This window comes from Filicampus tigris, chromosome 18, assembly GCF_054856515.1.
Source record: "Filicampus tigris isolate MCC_2025a chromosome 18, RoL_Ftig_1.0, whole genome shotgun sequence".
NCBI classification, from domain to species: Eukaryota; Metazoa; Chordata; class Actinopteri; order Syngnathiformes; family Syngnathidae; genus Filicampus; species Filicampus tigris.
In genome coordinates, this window is record NC_141234.1 from 2,901,826 (window position 1) to 2,922,147 (window position 20,322).

At 46.4% G+C, this 20,322-nt stretch overlaps 2 protein-coding genes across 3 annotated transcripts; both read right to left on the minus strand.

Moving 5' to 3' along the window:
- Nucleotides 1–47: 47 nt before the first annotated feature.
- On the minus strand, nt 48–2,612 carry ndufs5 (NADH:ubiquinone oxidoreductase subunit S5). 2 transcript variants are annotated; one of them, XM_086013999.1, is made up of 4 exons: nt 2,464–2,612; nt 1,449–1,668; nt 780–931; nt 48–272 (listed from the first exon to the last, which is right to left on the minus strand). In XM_086013999.1, exons 2-3 carry the CDS (start codon nt 1,662–1,664, stop codon nt 824–826), a joined length of 324 nt encoding a protein of 107 aa, XP_085870125.1. In that variant the 5' UTR covers nt 1,665–1,668; nt 2,464–2,612; the 3' UTR covers nt 48–272; nt 780–823. The 2 variants fall into 2 exon arrangements, with proteins under 2 accessions (XP_085870125.1, XP_085870126.1); XM_086014000.1 differs by having other exon boundaries at nt 775–931.
- Nucleotides 2,613–2,796: 184 nt separating this feature from the next.
- Nucleotides 2,797–19,904, minus strand: rnf19b (ring finger protein 19B). Its single transcript, XM_086015106.1, is given in 11 exon segments — nt 2,797–6,247; nt 7,012–7,146; nt 7,225–7,414; nt 7,539–7,679; nt 7,787–7,901; nt 8,096–8,258; nt 8,792–8,936; nt 9,728–9,927; nt 12,925–13,280; nt 13,282–13,848; nt 19,683–19,904. Coding segments are annotated over 10 exon segments (2,151 nt in total). The 5' UTR covers nt 13,570–13,848; nt 19,683–19,904; the 3' UTR covers nt 2,797–5,829.
- Between the last annotated feature and the right edge of the window lie 418 nt (nt 19,905–20,322).

The following is a 20,322-nucleotide window of genomic DNA, read 5'->3' on the forward strand; positions in this document are numbered from 1 at the left end:
CCCCCACCCAGTCACCCAAATACCCCAGCCAAGAAAGTGACGTTCAGAAGGATTAAGTGCGGTTTTTATTCAACCTCAGCTAACATGTAGAATCCATGTTGACCATTGCCGATGCTGTCTGTGGATTACTAAAATCAAAGTTTAGTTGCAATTGTGACATCTAGTGGGCAGTTCGTTTTTGCACTCAGCACTTCTCCGAATTCATTTGAGCAACATTGGGGCCACCTCCCGTTTCCAAGATGGCCACGTCCGTGAAACCAGGCTTCATCTCCCTGAACAAAAAAAACAAACAAAACAAAAAAATCAGGAAGCTGTCAGGTTGAAAGCAGACTCGGAAATTACGGGGTAAAACGTTGGGATGGTCAGGAAAACATCATGATCGAGTTAATTAGTAAGTTGTCCTCTTCCATTTCGGCTCCTATAAACTAATTCAACCTTATGTCTGTCAAAATCCTCGTTTGGATAAGCGGTTCAGGTAATGAAAAGACGAAAATTATGAAACAACGCCAAAGACGTGCTTATTTGTGCGTTTGTGGCGCCATCTTGTGGCCTTTTATAAAAGGTGGCATTTTTTTGTAAGAATTGAAAGGCTGATGAATTTTTAAGTTTGTTGACCAGTGTTATTCTAAACAGCATTGGGGTTTTTTCCCTTTACGTAACAAGACTGATTTTAAACATTGTATGCACTGCATGACCATAGATATATTCAAGAAGAGAAGAGGAAGTATATAAGGAAAGACTTATTTTTATTTAGCAAGAGAGGAGAATTTTTACTGTACACGATGACAATTGAGGAGCGGGCGGGCGGACGGTGCCCCGGCGTTTACGGCCTGGACTGTCCGTCTTGGCCCGTGTGGTGAGCGGGCGGCGTGTACGTGCCCTCCTTCATCATCTTCTCACGCTGCTGGCGGATGGCGTGCAAACGCTGGTGCTGCAACAGCAATAAAGCAAGACTGTAGCAGAAAATAACGTCTTTGTGTTCTCATAGGAAATAATACCCCAGAATAAAATATTTTTTCACAAAAATCAGATTTTCAATTGTAAAACAAATTTCCCCTTTTGATTGGAGAAAAAGCTAAATGTAAAACTGCTTTTCTCTTTCATTCTTTATTTTCATAAAATCATTTTCTTCCTTCCATCCTTTCCTGACTACTCTCCGTCCATACCAAGCTTGTTTCCTCTCTCACATACAATCCTTATTACCTTTGTTCCTTCCGCCCTGCCTACCTTCCATCTTTCTTCCGTCTTCTTTGCATTCTTGTTACCTTCATTTATGTTGATCCCTCTCCCTCCATTTCTTTACTGAATCAATTCCTCCTTCCTTCCCCTTTCATACGATGCTTATTTCCTCAGTAAATCATTCTTTCCTCTCATTTAAATTGACTATTGTACAGGAAACCACCTCCCCCTTCTGAAGTTGTAAAATAAAAAAAGGCATGAATAACTACCGTCTTCTGCCTGTGCATGCACTCGTAGAAGTCCTCAAACTCCAGATGGCACTCTCGCTTGGCGCGGGTCTGCCCGATGCCGTGGGAACACTCGACCCACTCCTTCTCAAAGGCGTGGCAGCGCGCCGCCCGCTGGTTGGGCTGTGGCCCGCTCTGCAGCAGCAGCCAGCGGTCCACATTCACGCCCAAGCGCGACTGCAAGTCCACGAACGGCATCGTGCTGAGGAACAAAATGGTCCACTGGAAGGTTACAAAAAAACAGACATTCCCTAGGAGAAAAACTATTTTGACATTATCAGTAAAGAAACATACTGGAGGTAAAATGTTTATCATTTCTGGGGATGACCATGCAAGTTGGAGAGGAAAAAACATTGCTCATTTGGTCCCAGGAAAAAATAAAAGATAATTAATTAATTTGCCGTGAACGCCTCTGACTGGTCAATCGCCGGAGCGAGGAATTCTTGACGTACCGTGAATCGCCTATTTTACCGTGATTACAATTGATTATTTCAGCGTTATGTGAAGGCTGCCGGGAATCGGTTCGTTGCGCACTGTGCGTAGTTCCTGCTTCGCTTCTCCACAAAGTTTTCGATTTGTTTTTACCACTGAAAATAGGTTGTGATCGGCATTGCCAGCCTAACCTTTACCCGTTTCTGGGCTACTTTGAAGGTTCGCGCGTCTCTACGCCAGTATTTGCGTATTTTCAAATGTAGAGAAGAAACTGCGTCTTTTTCTTCTTTAAATGTGGAAAATTCATCACCAAACTTGCAAAGGTAAAGTCCAATTGTCATAAAAGCATCTATTACAACCACTTTCGCACCAAAATGTCGGCTTGCTAATCTGTTAGCAAGCCAGCTAGCCAAACAGTCCCTGTCAATGACATGCCGTGGTAACAGCGAGTCGATTAAATGTTGAACGTAGGCCACAAGTAATGCACAACTTGAAGCCTCGTTGGAATCAAAAACTCGTGCTTAACTTTACAACAACGACATAAAACGGAATTAAATCATATTACCGTATATTGTAGGCGTCGTTTTAACCTTCCTCCGGATGTACCGTTTTGCTTTGCGACTGTTGAATACGCATTGCCGCAAAGTGAAAATATATGTCGTTCGAGTGAGAATGTCAAGTGGAAGGCTTGCGCCTCATGCCTGAATTCTTACGTAAAAGGGCCCTTATTTTTAAAAACAAGCTGCAATTATTGAAAAACGAAAAATACTGTTTTTTTTTCTTACTTGCTTTTCAAAATTGGAAAGAGTGAACGGAAGGGACAACGGACCGACCGGAATGCCTGTCACAACAACAAAATAGAGTTTAAAATCAAAATCAATAATTAATGAGACAATGCTTTGGTAAACATCAGATTGTGTTTATTTTTCCCCACAAAAAAAGTCATTCACAGTCCTGCAATTGCGTCCTCACGCCAGGGTGAGACTTTGACAGTAACAGGAAGTACACGAGCAGTTTAGTTACACTCAAATATTGCTAAATCTATATTGTTTTCATCCAAATATTTCCAATCGACGCTCGTCAGTCAGGTACAGGTGCGGGCCCGTGGTACATTCGAGTGGTTTGTCTCAGGCAGGCAGAAAACGAGTGAAAAGTGCAGCAAATGAAACAAGCAGCTGAAGGCGAAAAGAAGCTACTCGGACATGAAGAACATTCCACGCAGACTCAAGGAAGCGTTTTTTTTTGTTTTGTTTGTTTTTACTTAATAGGCAAGCACAAAATAGAAACAATTCTGGCCAGTGAGAATGATTGAGACGACGACTGGTGTTTTACCTCCAAAATCACAATTGAAAGCATTTTTTAAAAATCAGTGAATCATAAAATGGCTTGAAAAAATGTTTTAGAGGTTAACACGTCAGTCACATCCAACATAAAAGGCATCCTGGTGTGAGCTTGAGTTTGGTTGTATGCAACTTCAGGAGACATATAGAAAAACAACATGCCCGTGTGCCACATACACACGGTAAAGTGTATGAAGCGCTGACTCCATGAGTGAAAATGTTTTTCTTGTCTATGGTCTTTTTTCCATCCACACTCTGTGAAACGTGTTCTAAGTGTGTGTTTTTTTTAACCTTTGGGCTTTGTGGACCAAAGGAAGTCACAACAGTGATAAGACAACTAGGAACAGTTTCGAATTGTGTGCGTGGGAGGGGGTAAATACATATGTGTCCTTTAAATGCAACCGCATGATAATGATCAATATGATAATGACTAGCCCCAAAAAAATAAAGAAAGACAAGTTTGGGTAAAGTGCAAAAGTGCGCATTCAAAACAAAATAAAAAAAGACAATCTGCTAAGCACTTACATACACGCACACATTTACAAAACGCACAGTGACAACTTCTGGCGTGTGCAAACGTCCATCAAAATCATTTGTTGTTGTTGTGGTTGTGAACAGAAACTAATACAGTGCTTCCTTGAGAAACACGTTCAAGTCGGTAACCTGTATCTCCATCCCCACTGAAATGACATGAATGTGTTCCAGCCCCCCCCCCCCAAAAAAAAACCAAAAACAAAACATTTGTATTGTTTTTCAATAAGGAAACTAGCACTCTTTCGTATTTTACTTTATGGAAATATTAGGGGTGTCATAATATCGCGATATTAAAATTACCACAATATATCGTCGTCATGTCATGATATTAACGATATTAATAGCAGCAAATCTGTTTAAAAGCCCAGTTCCAGCACCCTCTGGTGAAACAATTAATCAATAACTAATCGAGTATCAAATTAATCACAATTTTTTGGGATTGATTAATTGTTTTGAGTCACTTAAAATTGCCCAAATCCTCGGAATTTCAGCTTCTACTCAGTAAATTTTCTCTGATATCGGTTGCCCTCCACGAAAGCAGTTTGTGTTGAATCAAAATATAACATTTGCTTTTACTTTGGAAAAGAATGATCAACATTTTCTGACATGTTTACGGAACAAACCAGTAACTGAATCATAATTATTTTATGTTTGTGAATTTTCAACACAGTCAATATGAAATAATGACCAGTTTTTCAGTGGTGTGAAAATTAAAATCATCTTTTTAAAATCTGATTCATTAATAAATTGACAAAACAATAAATTATTAAAGCAATAGTTAGATGCGGTCCTAATTAATATGATTAAATAAAATGTAGAGAATTACATTGTTTGTGCATCATAATTGATTCACTGTCTCCTTCTGGTGTGCGTGACATGGCCACCGGGGGCAGTATAATACGGTCATGCAGATACAAACGAAGAAGAGTTTCACAGCTACTGTGACTCTAAACTGCAGTAATTGCAGTCGTTTTTTTGCGGAGGATAAAGAATATATATATATATGCCCGTGAGTCTGGCTACATCCGTTCATGCACTGTTTGTCGATGGCATTTCCCATTATGTGTTAGCATTAGGCTAGCAGATTGATCCTGCTGTTTTTTTAAGGAATTGTTGACTGGTTTCCAAATTGCTGTTGTTGTGAAGTGCGATGAGTTCAATGCCACCATGCGGCACTCGTATCCCCGAAATTAACTCGCAAGTCAACGCAAAACAAAAGGGGCCCGTACCTCAAAAAACTCGCAGTCGGGCCACATGTATCTCAAGGCGGCGCTGTATTGTCTGCTTGTACTTACAAAAGTTTGTAAGGTTTTTGTGTAATTCTTCTCACGCGATGTTACTGACTCATTAAACAGTGTGGCAGTTATCTATAAAAATGTTTTTTGGTGTGTGTATTGGCTGTGCGTCGTGGTTGGTAAACCTTCCACGTTGGGCTCATGCGCACTCGTGCACACAGCAAACAACAAGTTGAATAGAGCGGGAGGAGGAAAATAATGCCACAGTCTTGCTTTCACACGCACGCACGCACGCACACGCACACACACACACACACACGTTACATGCGTGAGAATCGTCGAGTCACGCCGGCCGGGGCTGTGCGCCAGCTTTCACCCATTTGTGTGTAAAACGTGTACCTCTTGTGTTTTTTTTGTTGTTGTTTTTTTTTTCCCCTCTTCTAAGTAGTAGCCAAGGCATTTTGCACCAGGGAGTAAACACGCTCGTATAAATCTCAGAGGTAGAACTCTGACAATGAGGAGATTGTCAGCCGGACACCAGGGTGGCGTCTGGAGGAGGCAAAAAGCAGCAAAAAAAAAAAAAAAGAAAGAAAACACGGGGGGGAAAAGAAAAAAAACAAAACATGAAGGGAAGTCAGAATGTTTGTTGTGCGTTCCTGAGAGCTGCTGTCTATGGAAAGACATTTGAGCGTTTGATACGCTTGCTATTCCGTGCGCCAAATTGTCTTACTAGCGAGGACAAAGAGCGTACTAGTCGACTTCAAGCGGGATATCAAGGAGATGGAATAAACGCTGAAAGGGCTTTCCAAAGTTTCCGGCATCTCACACGTACAGGACGACGTTGGCGTCCGCGGGACAGTGAAGGCCTTCGGTGGGAGTGCTCAGGGCCCGGCAGGAGGCGGCCTGCGCGGGCGGCGGTCCCTTGGGCCGGGGCGAGTCGCAGTCGTCCGACGTCAGCTCGGCGATGTCGTCCGACTGCGTGTCGGACATCTCCAGGTCGCTGCGGATGCTTTCGGGCTGCGCCAGCGTGACGTCGCGGAGGCCCTCCTCCTCATCGCGCACCGAGCCGCCCGGCGACAGGCCCGGAGCGCCGCCCCGTCTGGAGCTGCAGTCCAGGGGCTCCTCCGCTCCCGAGGCGCTCGCCGAGGCGGCGGGCGGGGCCAGGTCTTCCTCGCTGGTCAGGCAGAGATGGCTGGGTTTGGTCTCGATGTCCACTTGGATTTCCAGGTTGGTGCACTCCCTGAGGACGACGCCCAGCACAACAGGAGAAGACAAAGTGAGGAGCTACACCGGGGGCGGACATCCGATGACTCGTGCGTCAAACCAAAATGGCACACTTCCTGTGTCTTTTCGGCCGGGGCTTTTTAAGACTTTTTTGTGGACGTGCCCGTGGCAGACATGCCTGGTAAATTCCACCTTGCTTGGAAAAACTGGCTAAGGGGGCTGAATTTTCAAAAAGTCAAATGACTAGTTTTAATGAGCCTAAAATGGCCGCTTCAAACCAAAATGGCAGACTTACTGTGCGTTTTCAGGCATGGATTCTTTACACTTTTTTGTGGGTCCAATCATGGTAGGACAGGACCAAATTTCAAAAAGTCTAATTATGACAGTTTTTTCACTTTATGGCAAATCATCAAATTTGCCGCCGTGCTCCTCACACGCACTGTTTAGTTTTTGTGCTTCGAATTTCGCACAAATCAGACAAAATCCATTGGACAAAATGATCCTAAAATGGCTGCTTCAAAGATAAACGGAAGACGCTCTGTATCCTGTAACACGCACACTGACTAACGGGCTAGTAAGTAACAGTAAGCTAACCCTACGCCCACATCACTCACCATTAAAGCCATACACACTCAAAGTCACAAAGGCTACAGTACAACGTGAGGATGGAAAGTGGGAAAAATACCAGTTGAAAAATACTAAATCCATGTTTACCGGCATTAATGGCATGCGCAGTTAGTTTCAAGACGCAAACAGCATCGGAAAAAAAAAATGACGTACCTGTCAGGCAGCGTGTAGGAGGAGATGATGGAGCCGGCCATCCCGCGCGTACTGGCACAGTCGCTACCCGCCCCCAAGCTCCCCGTCTCCTTCTGGGCCGACTCCTTGACCAGCTCCCCCGCCTGCACCTCCAGCCTGGGGCGGCACACAAAGCACCTGGCGCGTCAGTCCGACCCACGTCACGCGCAAGCCTCTGCGCGCCGTCCTTCTCACCTGCTGTACTTGCCGGCGCGGGCGCCCAGGGCGCCGCCGGCCAGCGTGTTGAAGTGGGGCGTGTCCCCGACCGCCCCCGGCACCACCGAGAGGCCCTCGCTGGGGGAGGTGGTGCTCAGACCGCTCACCGCACCGTCCAGGCTGCTCTCGCCCAGGCTTGGCGACTTGAGAGCTCGCCACGCGTCCGCCACTGAAGTCGGACGAGATCACAGACAGATCAGCATTGGAATTAGGAAGAAAATTAAAAAAAAAAAAAGCCTCATAAATACAATGTCCTACTCGGTTATCGAGCTCGCTCGGGTCAAGGCGCTTACCTGTGATGGGCCCGTCGTCCTCGTCAAAGTCGATGCGCACTCCCCGGCCCTTCCCTCTGCTCACGCCGCAGCCGCCTCCCCGGCACAGCGAGATGGGCACCACGCCGTAAACGTACGCCAGCATGATGGGCACGCCGATGCCTGACGAGGGACGGCAGGATGAGTGCATGACGGCGCTCGCGCTTTCAATTTTGGACTTTCAAAGTGTTCCGTCGTTCGGGTTTTCCCGCCAACCGCCGGTCTCTCACCCACGCTGACGGCGGCGATGACGGGCGCGGTCAGGATGGACAAGGCCACGCCGCCCGTGATGGCCAAGTTGCGGCGGTGGCGAGACGTCTTCTTCAGTTCGTAGTGAGCGTGGATCTGTCGAGCACACACACGTTTCACTACCCAAATCAAATTCAATTCATCGGATTAGTGGCATTTTTAAGACCAACGAATGATGGATTTATTCATTTTTGGGGCACGAACGAGGGCCTCATTCTGGAGACGCCTATCAACGTGTCCATTTTCCACTTTTGACGCTTCTAGTGAGGTCTACCGTACGCGCTTCTCACCTTGCGTCCCACATAAACGGGGATGCCGATGACCATGGCGGGGATGGCGATGCCGGCGATGAGCGTGATGCCAACGGGGGCGCCGATGAGCGTGCCCAGCTGCCACAGAATTTTCTTCTTCCTGCTCCACGGCTTCTTGCCCCAGAATGTGCAGCCGGACGGACTGCGCAGGGAGAAGGATGACGATGGAGGTGTGTGTGTGTAAAAAAAAAAAAATACAGTCAACCCTTGAATACCTAAATCTATTTAGACTTTCTTATATGAACCGATGGATGAAAAGTTGGATCGGCTAGCAGCTTCTTCCTTGACAATCGCACCATGTTTTTTCGGTTCAAATAAAAATTACAAGTACAATATACGTGGCGCCTCAAAATGTTTCTTAATAACACCACTGGGGATCTTAATTTTTTTTGTTCTATATGCAAAGGTAAATTGCATGTGCTAATTTCCATTAGCCTCTCTATGATGCTTTGTATTATATGTTAGCATTAAGCTAGCAGACTTTAGTTACAAAAAAAAAAATGGTTTGCTGAAACATTTGACCAGAAAAGATCAATCATTATTTTAAAAATCCAAAAGAACAACATGAGCATCTTGGCTGAGGTAAGGCAAGACGGGGCGACCTTAGCAACGTTAGCTTAGCATGTGAAGCGCGTCACTTTGGGACGCGGATGATGACGGCGGGCCGGAGGCTACCTGAGGTAGTGCAGGTCCGAGATCTCCTTCATGCACAGCCAGCAGAACTCGCAGCCGCACACGGCGCACGTCATGTGATTGCAGCTGCCGTCGTTCATCTTGATGATGTAGGCGCCGCAGCGCGGGCACGGCTTGATGTCGTCCGCTAAGAGCGCGCACACACATACGCGAGACAAATCGGTCAACCGCATGCACCATCTCAACCCGACAACAAATTCAACATGTTCCATCTCAATGAATAATTCAATGTTTATTAATTATTTGATGTGATTTTTTTTTTTTATTCAGTATTTGCAGTTACTTCTATGTTGTTTTACACATTGTACGGTGTCCTTCAGTGGCCCAAAAAAATTGCCAAAAAATGGGGATTGAATTTAATTCCAATCTGATCCGGAATCAAGAAAAAATAAATAAATAAATAAATAAATCATATGTAATAAAAATAATCCTTAAAAACAAGTGATCCTTGGAGGAGGTCATGCAAGATGCTTCAGCAACCAGATGGTTGGTTATCTTAGCATGTAAAGTGTGTTTGATTGAAATCAGGATGCTGGAAACCCACCTGCTGCCCTTTAAAGGTCATGATGGCCTTTTAGCTCAAAGGTGTGCGTGTGTGCTTTTGTTGTTTGTGTATATGCTCCCGCTCTCTTTCGGGTGACTGGCATCCTCACTGTCCTCTTTCGTTTTGTTTTTTCTCCCAAACTAATCCATCTCAACGCTTTTAAGATGCGCTGTCAATATGAAGGAGTCAGCATAGTATTGGCTTAAGAGCTAAAGTCATTTTTTAGCTTACTCTCACAATATCAATTAAAAAAAAATCTGTCATTCAGGTTTGAAACAGGTTTAAAAAAAAAAAAAAAGACTTTGGCAATGCAGCTAACTTTTTAAAAATGCTTCCGTGTTTGAGAAGCACCAGTTCAAATTGTCGGCGCTGACCTGGGCCCTGCTCCTGGGTGTAGCTCGGCGAGTGGGTGCTGTGCGTGTGCAGCGACTGCGCCCTCTGCTGGCGGGCCGAGTCGCAGGTCTGGTTGGGGTGCCAGGCCTGCTTGCAGTGGTAGCAGAACTCGGCGCCGCAGCCCTCGCGCCGGCACACCAGCCTGGGGCAGCTGGCGCAGCCCGAGGCGATCACGGCGAACCTGGAGAGAGAAAAAAAAAAAAAAAACACACGGAGACCACTACCATCAAAATACAAAAAGAGCAGTGGATAGAAAAACGTCTGCACACCCCTGTTCAAAATGCTAGCTTTTTACTGATATATATTTAAAAAAAATAAAATAATATATATATATATAAAAAGAGACCACAATAATTCATCTCAAAACTTTTTCCACCATTAATATGTGACATAGTGCACAAGAAGGCACAGCCTGGTGCAACAGGCGACCCGGAGGATGTTTATAAAAGCAGAAATGTTGTCAGTGTTGTGTACGGGAATGCCGCACACCAACAGAATGATGGATTTCACACCGGGAGGCAGCGCACACACACACACACACACATCGTTATCGGCTCAAGTGTGAACACACACACACACACACACACACACACACACAACAATGACAATGCGCCGATGTGTTCAATGAAGTCCCGTTACCCTTGGCAACGCTGCCTCTATTTCGCATCCACGATCGTCATGGCAACTGACAGCCGTAGCAGAGGGCCCAACGCTCATTCCTGATAGGCCAACCAACACGCACATTTCCACACACACACACACACACACACTTTTTTTTCATTTTATAGCTGGGAACATCCAGCGAGATGCATGTGCTAGCATACGGCATGTTCCAGACGCTCTTATTACCTCCACCTACGATGTATTTTGGGTGCCGTTACAACGACGACTTTTCCCAGTTTACCACCACATAAACACTACAAGGAAACAAGTAAAGTCAACGCTCACATTTTCTTTCCAAGAATATGTTCTATGCAAGCCCACGAGTTGAAACACGGCATTCTGATAATTATTGTGTTTGTGGAATAAGTGTTAATCCACTCGTTTTTAGCCATCTCTGGGGGCGGCCATTTTGTTACTTCTGTCAACTGAAAATGACATCACAACTGCTCACAACGACCAACCACGGCTCAGATTCAGAAAACAGGTCGGCCGTGATTGGTCGTTGAGAGCAGTTGTGATTTCATTTTCAGTCGACACAAGACAAAATGGCCGCCCCCAGGGATGACTAAAAACGACTGCATTTTGCTGCTTAACATATATTCCACAAACTCAAAAATAATCAGAAGTTTGTGTTTCAACTAGTGGGGCTGCTGGGAACATATTCTTGAAAAAAATATGTTTGGGTTGACTGGTTGACTGTAGTGTGCAGACCTCCACCGAGGCTAAAAACAAAACGCCGGTCTGACATCAGGGCGTGCCAGGTGATACTCCAATCCTGTAGGTGGCAGTAATGTGCATGACAAGAATATTTTGTTTTTTCCCCCCATTCCTTTCATGACATTGGGATTTGTGTTATTTCAGTTTGACACTGTCCCTGTCCCATTTGGCCACAATTGGTGACGTCCAAGATTGGGCTAATACATTTTCTACCCCACATTTTTCATCGACCAATCAGAAAGTGTCTGAAACCGCCACTTCTCCTCCCCTTCTCCTGCTTGGAGAGGCGGCCAGGTGGCGATGAGCAAAGAGGGGAGAACCACTTCCCCGGAGACTGTTTCGCTGGAGTCCTTCGACAACATCGGGAAGTGTCTGAGTCACTGTTTGGGTTGTTTCAGCTGCCGGGGAGCAATTGCATTTTTGTTTTGGCCTACGAGGGGCTCCTGTGACGGAGAAAGGCGCCACCAGCTGGTGCGCGGCTGCCGTTTGAATTAGACGACGGCGCACGCGCGCTTTGGAGAGGGGTGAGTCAGCGCTGGCGTCAGACACGGCCGTCACCGTCCTTCAGAGTATTGAGGCCAGCAGGCGGGCTCGCCGTGATACTGCTGACGCGCGCACGCACACACAGGCCTTGGTTTGTGGCGTTTATCAGGAAAAGGACGGCGTGCGTGTGTATGTACGTAACCTTTAGTCTCCGTGCTCAACACTCGAGTCCGAGGGTGGGCAAACTTTTATGCTCAAGGGTCTTACTTTTCAAACGGGAGTTTTGGCGATGATAAATGTGTCAAAGAATCTATTTTGATCATAAAATAATAATGCCGGAAAGGGCCTTCCGAGGCCCACGGGCCATAATTTGCCCACCCACACTGTCGTCACACATCCACACACGCCTTTCAAGATGAAGCAATCGCCTCTCACTTGTTCCAGTAAGCATCACCAAAGGCAACGTGACTCCCCCTCTTTCTTGTACACCTCCAAACACAACTTTCTCAACACAGCGTTCAGTCTTTTTTTTTTTTTTTTTTTTTTTGAAGTACTAAGTCAAACATGTGAGCCCTTTTGCAACCCGTGTCCTTATCAGGCCCAGCCAGGCTGACCTGAAGCAACAGGGCAGTGTGAAATCGTCTCGATTCCAGATTACGGCAGAAAGCGGAAGGTGACTGACGGGAACAATGTGAATTTCCCGCCCACAAAGTGTGCCGTCATTTCCTCGACTTCCTGTGTGCTCATCGGGACTTTACAGTATGCGTCTGACAAACTCGCATCATATAATGAGAATCGATGTAAAGGTTATAGGAGAAATATTTTAGGTGCTCACTAACATCACATCACCTACGAGTAGGGCTGCTCAATTATGAAAAAAAATATTAATCGCGATTATTTTGGTAATAATTGAATTTTTTTTTTTTAATTGATTTGAATAAATCATTATTCAAATGATCATTTATTTTTTGGGTACAAAACAAGAAAATGTTTCAATGCAAAAAAAAAAAAAAAAAAGACTTTTGGACCAAACAAAATTAGATAAAATTAGCTGTTATTTTTTTTTTTTTAAAGGTTCAAGTATACAAACTCAAGTTTGATTTCCATGTCCAAACAAACACTTGGAAATAAAGGCGTATTAATAATCATTTTTACGATTAGGCCAATTTTGTAATCGTGGAGTGTAATAATCGTATTTGAATTCCGATTCATTGCACAGCCCTAGCTCCGAGCTAGCTGGCCCGCTAGCACAGCTAACCATTTTAGGTCATAACGGCCCGGCCCAGTTCGCTGTGGCGTCGAGCGCGTCCCTTACCCGCAATCGGGCGCCGGGCACCACCGGCAGTCGGGGTCGGAGGCCAGGCATCGGCGCAGCAGGAACTCCTCGTACTTGTCCAGCAGGGCGGCGTCGTCCAAGATGTCGGCCACCTGCCGGGGCGCCAGGCGCTCGGCGCACTCGGGGCAGCTGAGCTGGACGCGGCTCTCGGTGATCTCGATGCGCAGGTACTGGCGCAGGCAGCACAGGCACGAGCGGTGGCTGCAGCCCAGCAGCTCGGGCAGCTGCTCGGCCGGCTGGCGCACCAGGCACAGGGGGCACTCCAGGAAATCGCCGTCCCCCGACGGAGCCTCGCCGCCCAGGGAGGCCTGGCCGGAGGAGAGCCGCCTGGAGGGGGGTGCCGGGGGCGGCCTCCTCGGGGACGGCGGCGGCGGCGGCGGGCGGCACCGGGGCGGCCGGGCTCAAGGCGGTAGGCGGTAGAAGCTGCTGCTGAGCGGCGGGCAGGTGGGAAAGCGGGGTGGCCGCCCCTCCTTTGGGGCCCTTGGCTGCCCGGGAGCCCCGCTTGCCGTGGAAGAGGCTCTGGAAGGAGATGCGGCGCCGACGCTTGCCGGCCGCCCGGCACTTTGCGTTGGGGACGCCGCTCAGTGAGGAGTGCGGCGACTCCGAGTCCTTCTCCGAGCCCATTTTCAGCCCAGAGCGGTCACGGTTGGTTGTGAAGAAACAAGAGCTCCTTCTGGGAACGTTTAGCAGGAGAGCACACAACTCAGGACTTTGCACATCTTGACATGTCCTGGGATGAGAATTGGAAGGGACCTCCTTTCAGGACCAAAAATAAAAGACAACGGAAGGCTTTTTCTCCCACTTTGAACATCTTTGTCTCCCTTGTTGATTATTTAAGAATCCACAAGTTGAGGGCAGAGGAGTTCCTTGGTCCTCCTGGCCGCTAGCCGCACATCTCACGCTCTGTGTGAGGGGAAAACCACAACAGGAAGTTAAACAACATACGCGCACGCCCATGTAAGATTTTCATCAAACTTTGATGTGTAAAACATTTTAATGGACTCGACGTTTAATGTTCAACGGAATAACGCAACAGTGCCACAGCAATACCTTGTGAAATACGAAAGATGGCTGGAATCGGTTGAGAAATGTGGAAGGACATAAAAAAAAAAGAAAAAAAAATGGCGGTGTTATAAAAATAAATAATTCCAGTGCAGGATCACAAACTGTGCGCTCTTCAGCATCCACACAATTAAAGCCTCAATTAAACGGGTGACATCATCCAATCAAGTATTCATGTGGGGAAGCGAGCGTCTTCCTTCCTTCCACTTCACGCGGCGCTGCCAGAGCTGTTGCCACGGCGACGCTCGCCACGGCGAGGCAAACAGCGGCCCTCTCTGTGACTCTGGCACTTAAACACGCACGCACACAAAAAAATGCGTGTAAAAGCTACACTCACACACACACATAAAGTCAGACAACATGTTACATAGATCATATAAAGGTTTTTGTATGCACACTTACGGAAAATGAAGCGATACACACACACAGATTTACTGTGAATAACAAATATTAGTCAAATAAAAAGGCCACATATACATGTAATATTCATTCTACAAAATTGGTTAATTGATCTATTTTTAAAAGTGAAAAAAAATGACTATTTTATAAATACATTTGATGCTATTTTCAATTATTTGGGTTAATTGATTTATAGTAAATAGTCCCCAAAAAGTAGGAGAAATAACATGCTGAATTAATTTAAACAAGCAAAAGTTTGGCCCCCCAGCCGGTATACACACACACACACACACACACACACCGAAAATGACAACAACAATACGGCTGTTGGTGGTTACCGTAGCAACCCCATCGGCTTCAAGGTCAAACTGCGGGGTTCGCCGGATAACAAAAAGAAGAGCAGTCCGATATAAAGCCTCAGAAATACACACATACAAACGCAAGCTGCCTGCCGTCTGTGATTTAAAAAAAAAGAAAAAACAACAACCTGACGCCATTTGTACTTTGATTCCAACAAATGTTTGTACTTGCGCGTGTGTTTCTGGGTGCGTGCGTGACGCTTTTGGATTCCATTTGGCAGGCTGATCAAAACCTCACAGCGGGCGTCCTCTCGACAGATAACGGGCCTCAAACTGCCGCTACGTATTTTACACTTTAATCTGCTGTCATTGAAATTCAACAGGTGTGTATGACACGCACACACACGCGCACACACTACAAACGACGCAACACGTCTCAAGTCCCAACGTCCGATTGCATCGAACCCCTAACAAGAATACGCTGCCTGTGTTTGAGCAATAAGCAAAAATCTCGCAACCAGTCATCATGTGGCGTCGGTTTCATACTTTCAATGAACTTTATTAGCACGACTACTAACAACAAACAAGCGCTTGTTTCGATCAGCGTTTCCAAACATGAACGCAACCATGAGCCCGCCTCACATCAACGACTGTATTCGCTGGCTTAAATGATTCCACACTACCAAAATTCACATTCACATGAGGCTCAGCAAAAGTAGCAGTTAGCATGCTAGCCGAAAAAAAAACAAACAAAAAAAAACACGCGCGCACAAATTGACGTGACATCACGCGCGCGCGCGCAAACCAACGCACTTCACGCAAAACGGATGACGTCAGCCCGCGACAAAACGGGACATCGGAAAGGCAGACGAACAAACACCAAGATTCCACCAGATGGCGCCAGAGTAATTTATCGCTTGAGCCAGCAGACAAAACAGCCAATAGCTGAGATTGTCAGCGAATAATGGAGGACAGGCTGCAAAAAAAAAAACAAATAAATACATTTTTTAAAATCAAATTCCGAACCAGAATAATCATTTTCTGAGCAATGAAGTCAAATTGGATCATTTCCCAGTACAGTGGCTGGAAAATGGTGCAACGGTTTCGATGGAATCTGGAGGCTCACGTGGTGCAAAATGTGCACAGGTGACTCAATAAGCGCGGCAATCGCTAATACATCGTATGGCAGCTGTGTGTGACTGTGTGTGTGTGTGTGTGTGTGTGCGGCAGATGGGTCTGAACAGGATGAGATTCAACCACACACACATACACACTTTGTTCCACACATTCGTCCTCCCACTCCACGGCTGCTCTATTCAACGCACACGCACGCACGCACGCGCACAAAAACGTCCTTACCTAATGGTCTATGTCAGGTTTAGCAAAACCAAAAGCAGCACTTTCATACCATTCCGCCTGACGGGGGTTGCAATCCAATTGCATCAGAGTGGCCAGATGTCGCGCATTCGCACCATATTGATAATAATAAAAATCCAACGCCGATTTGCCAATTGTCAATAGGTGTGAATGGAAGTGCAAATGCTTGTTCGTCTATTGACGAGGGCCCAAGTGATTAATCTGCCGGCCGATGTTAGCGCTTTTTAAAAAAAGCCAAAATTGGCCAATTTTTGGGGACGATTTTTTTTTTTTTTTTTTTGAATCGGCTGATTAATCTGTTTTCCAAATTGTATCCTACCAAACAGTGGAATCGGACGTGATCGTTTTTTTACCGGAGGATAAAGATGCGTCGAGAACGGCAGCTCCATGACTGAAGGGTCGCGAAGTGGGTCACAAAGATGAAGCAGCCCGGCTGTTTGGATGAATAATTCAGCTGTTTTCTGCACGTCCCGCAAAGGTAAAATGGGACACTGACAGGAAGTTGGCGCAACATCACTCAATGCCCCTGATTGGTTCCATCGGGAGCCTTTTATTTCGTGGTGTCAGTTTCACGTCAACACTGAGGACGCCATATGAGGAAGTTTTGAGCTTTAGCGTTAGCACTAATAGCACGCAAACGGATGTCAGAAGACTTCCGCCGAAAAGCGCTCGGGATTCTCAAGAGTTGGACGCCGTCCTCGTGTCTCCGGCTCGGCTAAATTCATTACCCTACCTCGTGTGCTGGCAAGTGTCCCAGCTTGCTTTTCCATCCTCCCCCCCCCCCCCAAAAACAACTGGAACGAGCCGGAAAAGTTTCTCTTCGCAGAAGAAGTTTGAGTGTTACGTGTGAATGTCCTCCACGAGAGGAAACATGACTAATCTGGAAAAACACAAATTAGCCATTAAACCTGTTTTATGGCGGAATCCTTTTTTTTTTTTTTTGTATTTAATAGTCTTTTTCTCACCAATTAGAAAAAAACGATTTTGGGAAAGGAAAAAAAAAAAAAGCAGAGGGTAGCACCATAAAACCACAAATTCAAAACTTTTCTGCAATTTGCCTTGCAGTTATTTTTATTCCAGATAAAAGAGTGTCGAGAACAGGCGATTTATCTTTATAAACACACAAGGAAGATGTTTTATTTTTTGGGCCTGGTCCCTGACACTGAGGAAATTGATTCAAGAAGGAATTTAATCAAATCTGAAGAAATTCTTTGATCAACGTGACGAAAAGCAACACTTTTCATTTTGGGATGTGAACAATCTTTTTTGATGTCATGTACATCTTTGGACGCGAACTATCAGCCAAGCAACAGCTCCATTTTGCTCCCATCCCTCTGCCGTTAAGCAACAATCAATCAATGATTTGATCATTTTCAGTCGTTGAAGTTATTGTCAGTTGGTAGATGGATATTGTTCGCCGTCGTCAACATTCCGCATGCCTACAAGAAAAGCAGCGCCCACACTGAATGCAGTAAAGGTGCAAGCAGAGTCCTCAAAATTTCACTTGTGTGTGTGTGTGTGCGCGCGCGCGTGTGTGTGCGAGTGGGGGCGAGCTAATGGCGCTAGCCCAACACACACACACACCTATAACTCGGTTTTGAAAAAAAAAAAAAAAAAAAAAAAAAAGAAAGAAAATAGTCCAAACACCCGCTTAAAGAAGTGGTCGGAGTACCCCAGGGGTTGCGTCTGGAGCCTTTTTGTCTTTCCGATATCCAAATGACAATGATGGTGATCAGAACTTGCAAACTAGTTTCATGTCATGCAAATTAAAACAGTGTTGTTGGCTGTTTTGCTTGACGACAGTCTCACATCAGTGCGGCCTCGGGCAGGCAAAAAAATACAAAATAAAAAAATAAAAAAAAAGCTAATTTGGCAAGTAGCTGGCGAGCATGACGAGGCTGATTAATCGCGTTCTCGGGAAGCGGCGAGGGGATTTTGGGGAGTAAAATGACGAGCGGGCCCTCGCAAGCGCTTTTTCGCTGCGAATCCTGGAAATGATGGTCAAACTTTGACGCCCCAAATGAGATGGCGGATGCCTGCTTCCCATTGGAGACATTTTCTCATCTTCCCAGAAACGAAACAGCGAGACGCCGGTAAACCAAGTGCAGCCGGATCCAATGCGCTGCAAGGTTTTTTGCGTTACTGAGGAGGAAACGGCAGCACAATGAACGCGCCCGACAACCGAGTGTGTAATTATCCTCTACCGCGTGTAATGCGACCCATGCGAACCCAAAGCGCTTCTGCATGAGGTCACCGCTCGGATGTTTCGGGGGTGGGGCGCGGGGGGGGGGGGGGGCGACTTGTCAGGAAGCAAACGACAACAGAGAGAGAGAGAGAGCAGACACGTCCGAACAATGTGCGTTCAACTTCAAAGAACAACTTCGAAAGTAGCGGCGCTACTAGCGCGATGGGCGAAACTGTCAACAAAGCTCATCAAATTCCGATGATCGGATTTTGTCGCTTTTGACTTAGCCATGTATGGCATTTTGCATTCTATGTTAGCGTTAGGCTAGTGGGCTTTTGCTAGATGAAATGATATTGTTTCATTCTCTTGTTTTATACTTTTTTGACAGGCCCATCTTTGTCCGCGTGATCCTGCCTTTTTAACATGCTTCAATTTCGATTTAAAGGACTGCTGAACGTACGCCCACCACATCTGTCTTTGAACTCGAAAATGTCTGCTGCCGCGCGCTCTCCCGTCCAGCTGTGCTGCTGGTCTCATGTGTGAATTATGTATTGTGTCTCCTTCCCTGGAAAAACACAAACAGGGAAGGAATGAGAGGGCTGGAGAGTATTTTGGGAGTGGCACCACGCTTGGAAAAGCTTGGAAAGGGAAAGTGACGAGGGAAGGGCTCCAGCTGGATGGAACCACACGCAAGGCATGTTGTCTCTCCACACAGAGGAGGACATCTTGTATCTAATCATGCTCTCTCATCACACTAATGACTGGGAGTCTTTACGCTGTGGACGCGTCCCTCCGATGAGGACAGCTGTTGTCTCAAGTCCAGTCCCTACACACAGAGGACTTGTCACCGCTCATGTTGTCTCTGCACACTCAAGACATGTCCCCAGTTAGTTTGTTGTCTTTCTAAAGACATGTCATCTTGAGTCATGTTGTCGTCACGCACTGTAGGCAAGTTGTCTCTCTACATAGAAGACAAATCTCCACAGGGAGGACATGCTGTCTCTAGCCGTTAAATGATGTTGTCCATCTCCAGAAAGAGAGATCATGTCAGACAATGGAGTGTCTGTAAAAGTGGTCAGAGTTGTCTCCCCAGAGGACATGTCTCTAATGTGTGGACTCGAACGATTTGCCTCCACAGAGAACACATCACATCTTTGTCATCGTGTCTCTCAGCGGTTATGCGCCGTCTAATGCTGTTGCCTTTCCAGTAAGGACGTGTCGAGACACGAATCGCTGAGAAGTCTTCTTAGCATCCTGCCTGCTCCTGTTTGCTATGCTAAGACGTGTCCGCCGTGCGAGGCTCGCCCGCTGACGCATGACTCGGGGATATTTCACGCTGCGCCCCCGAGGGGGAAAAAAAAATGCCCTTTTACATCTTGCACTTCCCACAGCAACACAAGAGAGACTTCACCTACCAGCTTTTCGCCCTCGACGCGGCTTCCTCCTTTGGCCGTGTCGCCTGCTCCCAACGCGGTAAAAAAGAAAAAGAAAAAGAAAGCTCCACGACCGACAGACTCCTCCTGCTTAGCGAGTCCGTCTCTCGTCAGCTGAAAGGGGGCTGAAAAAACGGTGCGCCGTGGTGAGTGAGCACGATGTTCAAGTGTTGTGTGATAGCCGCAGCTCTCTCTTCTCCACCCCTCCGCCGCGTGACGTCATGGAGGAAAGCCCCGACCAGTGACGTCAACGCGTCGACCTGGCCAAAACCACGCCCCTGCGAGAGCTCTTCGGTGCAAATTGACGCAAGCGTCCGTTTATTCCCTCAAATTTGTAGCTTTCCAGCTCACTCGGGGTCTTGTTTACAGCGCCGATTTATTACGTATTCAGAGAAGGTTTATGGTGGGGAAATACTTAACCATATCCTCCAACGCGTTTGGGTTTGGGACGTGTGTTGAGAAAGAAATTAGATTTTGGTTGAGGTGTTGTAATAAGGAAATGAAGGGTATCGGAGTTATGCCATGTTTGTATATTTTGGTTGTGAAAAAGATTTAACCATATCCACCAATGTCTGGGCTTAGGATGTAGCTAAACAAATAAAACAGTACATTTTGGTGAAGT

What these genes read in the sequence shown, in the direction of transcription:
- ndufs5 (XM_086013999.1), bottom strand. Translation starts at nt 1,664, where the DNA reads ATGCCGTTCGTGGACTTGCAGTCGCGCTTGGGCGTGAATGTGGACCGC. An exon ending in GCATGCACAGGCAGAAGACG is followed by an intron (nt 932 to 1,448) that starts GTAGTTATTCAT and finishes TTGCTGTTGCAG; the next exon opens with CACCAGCGTTTGCACGCCAT.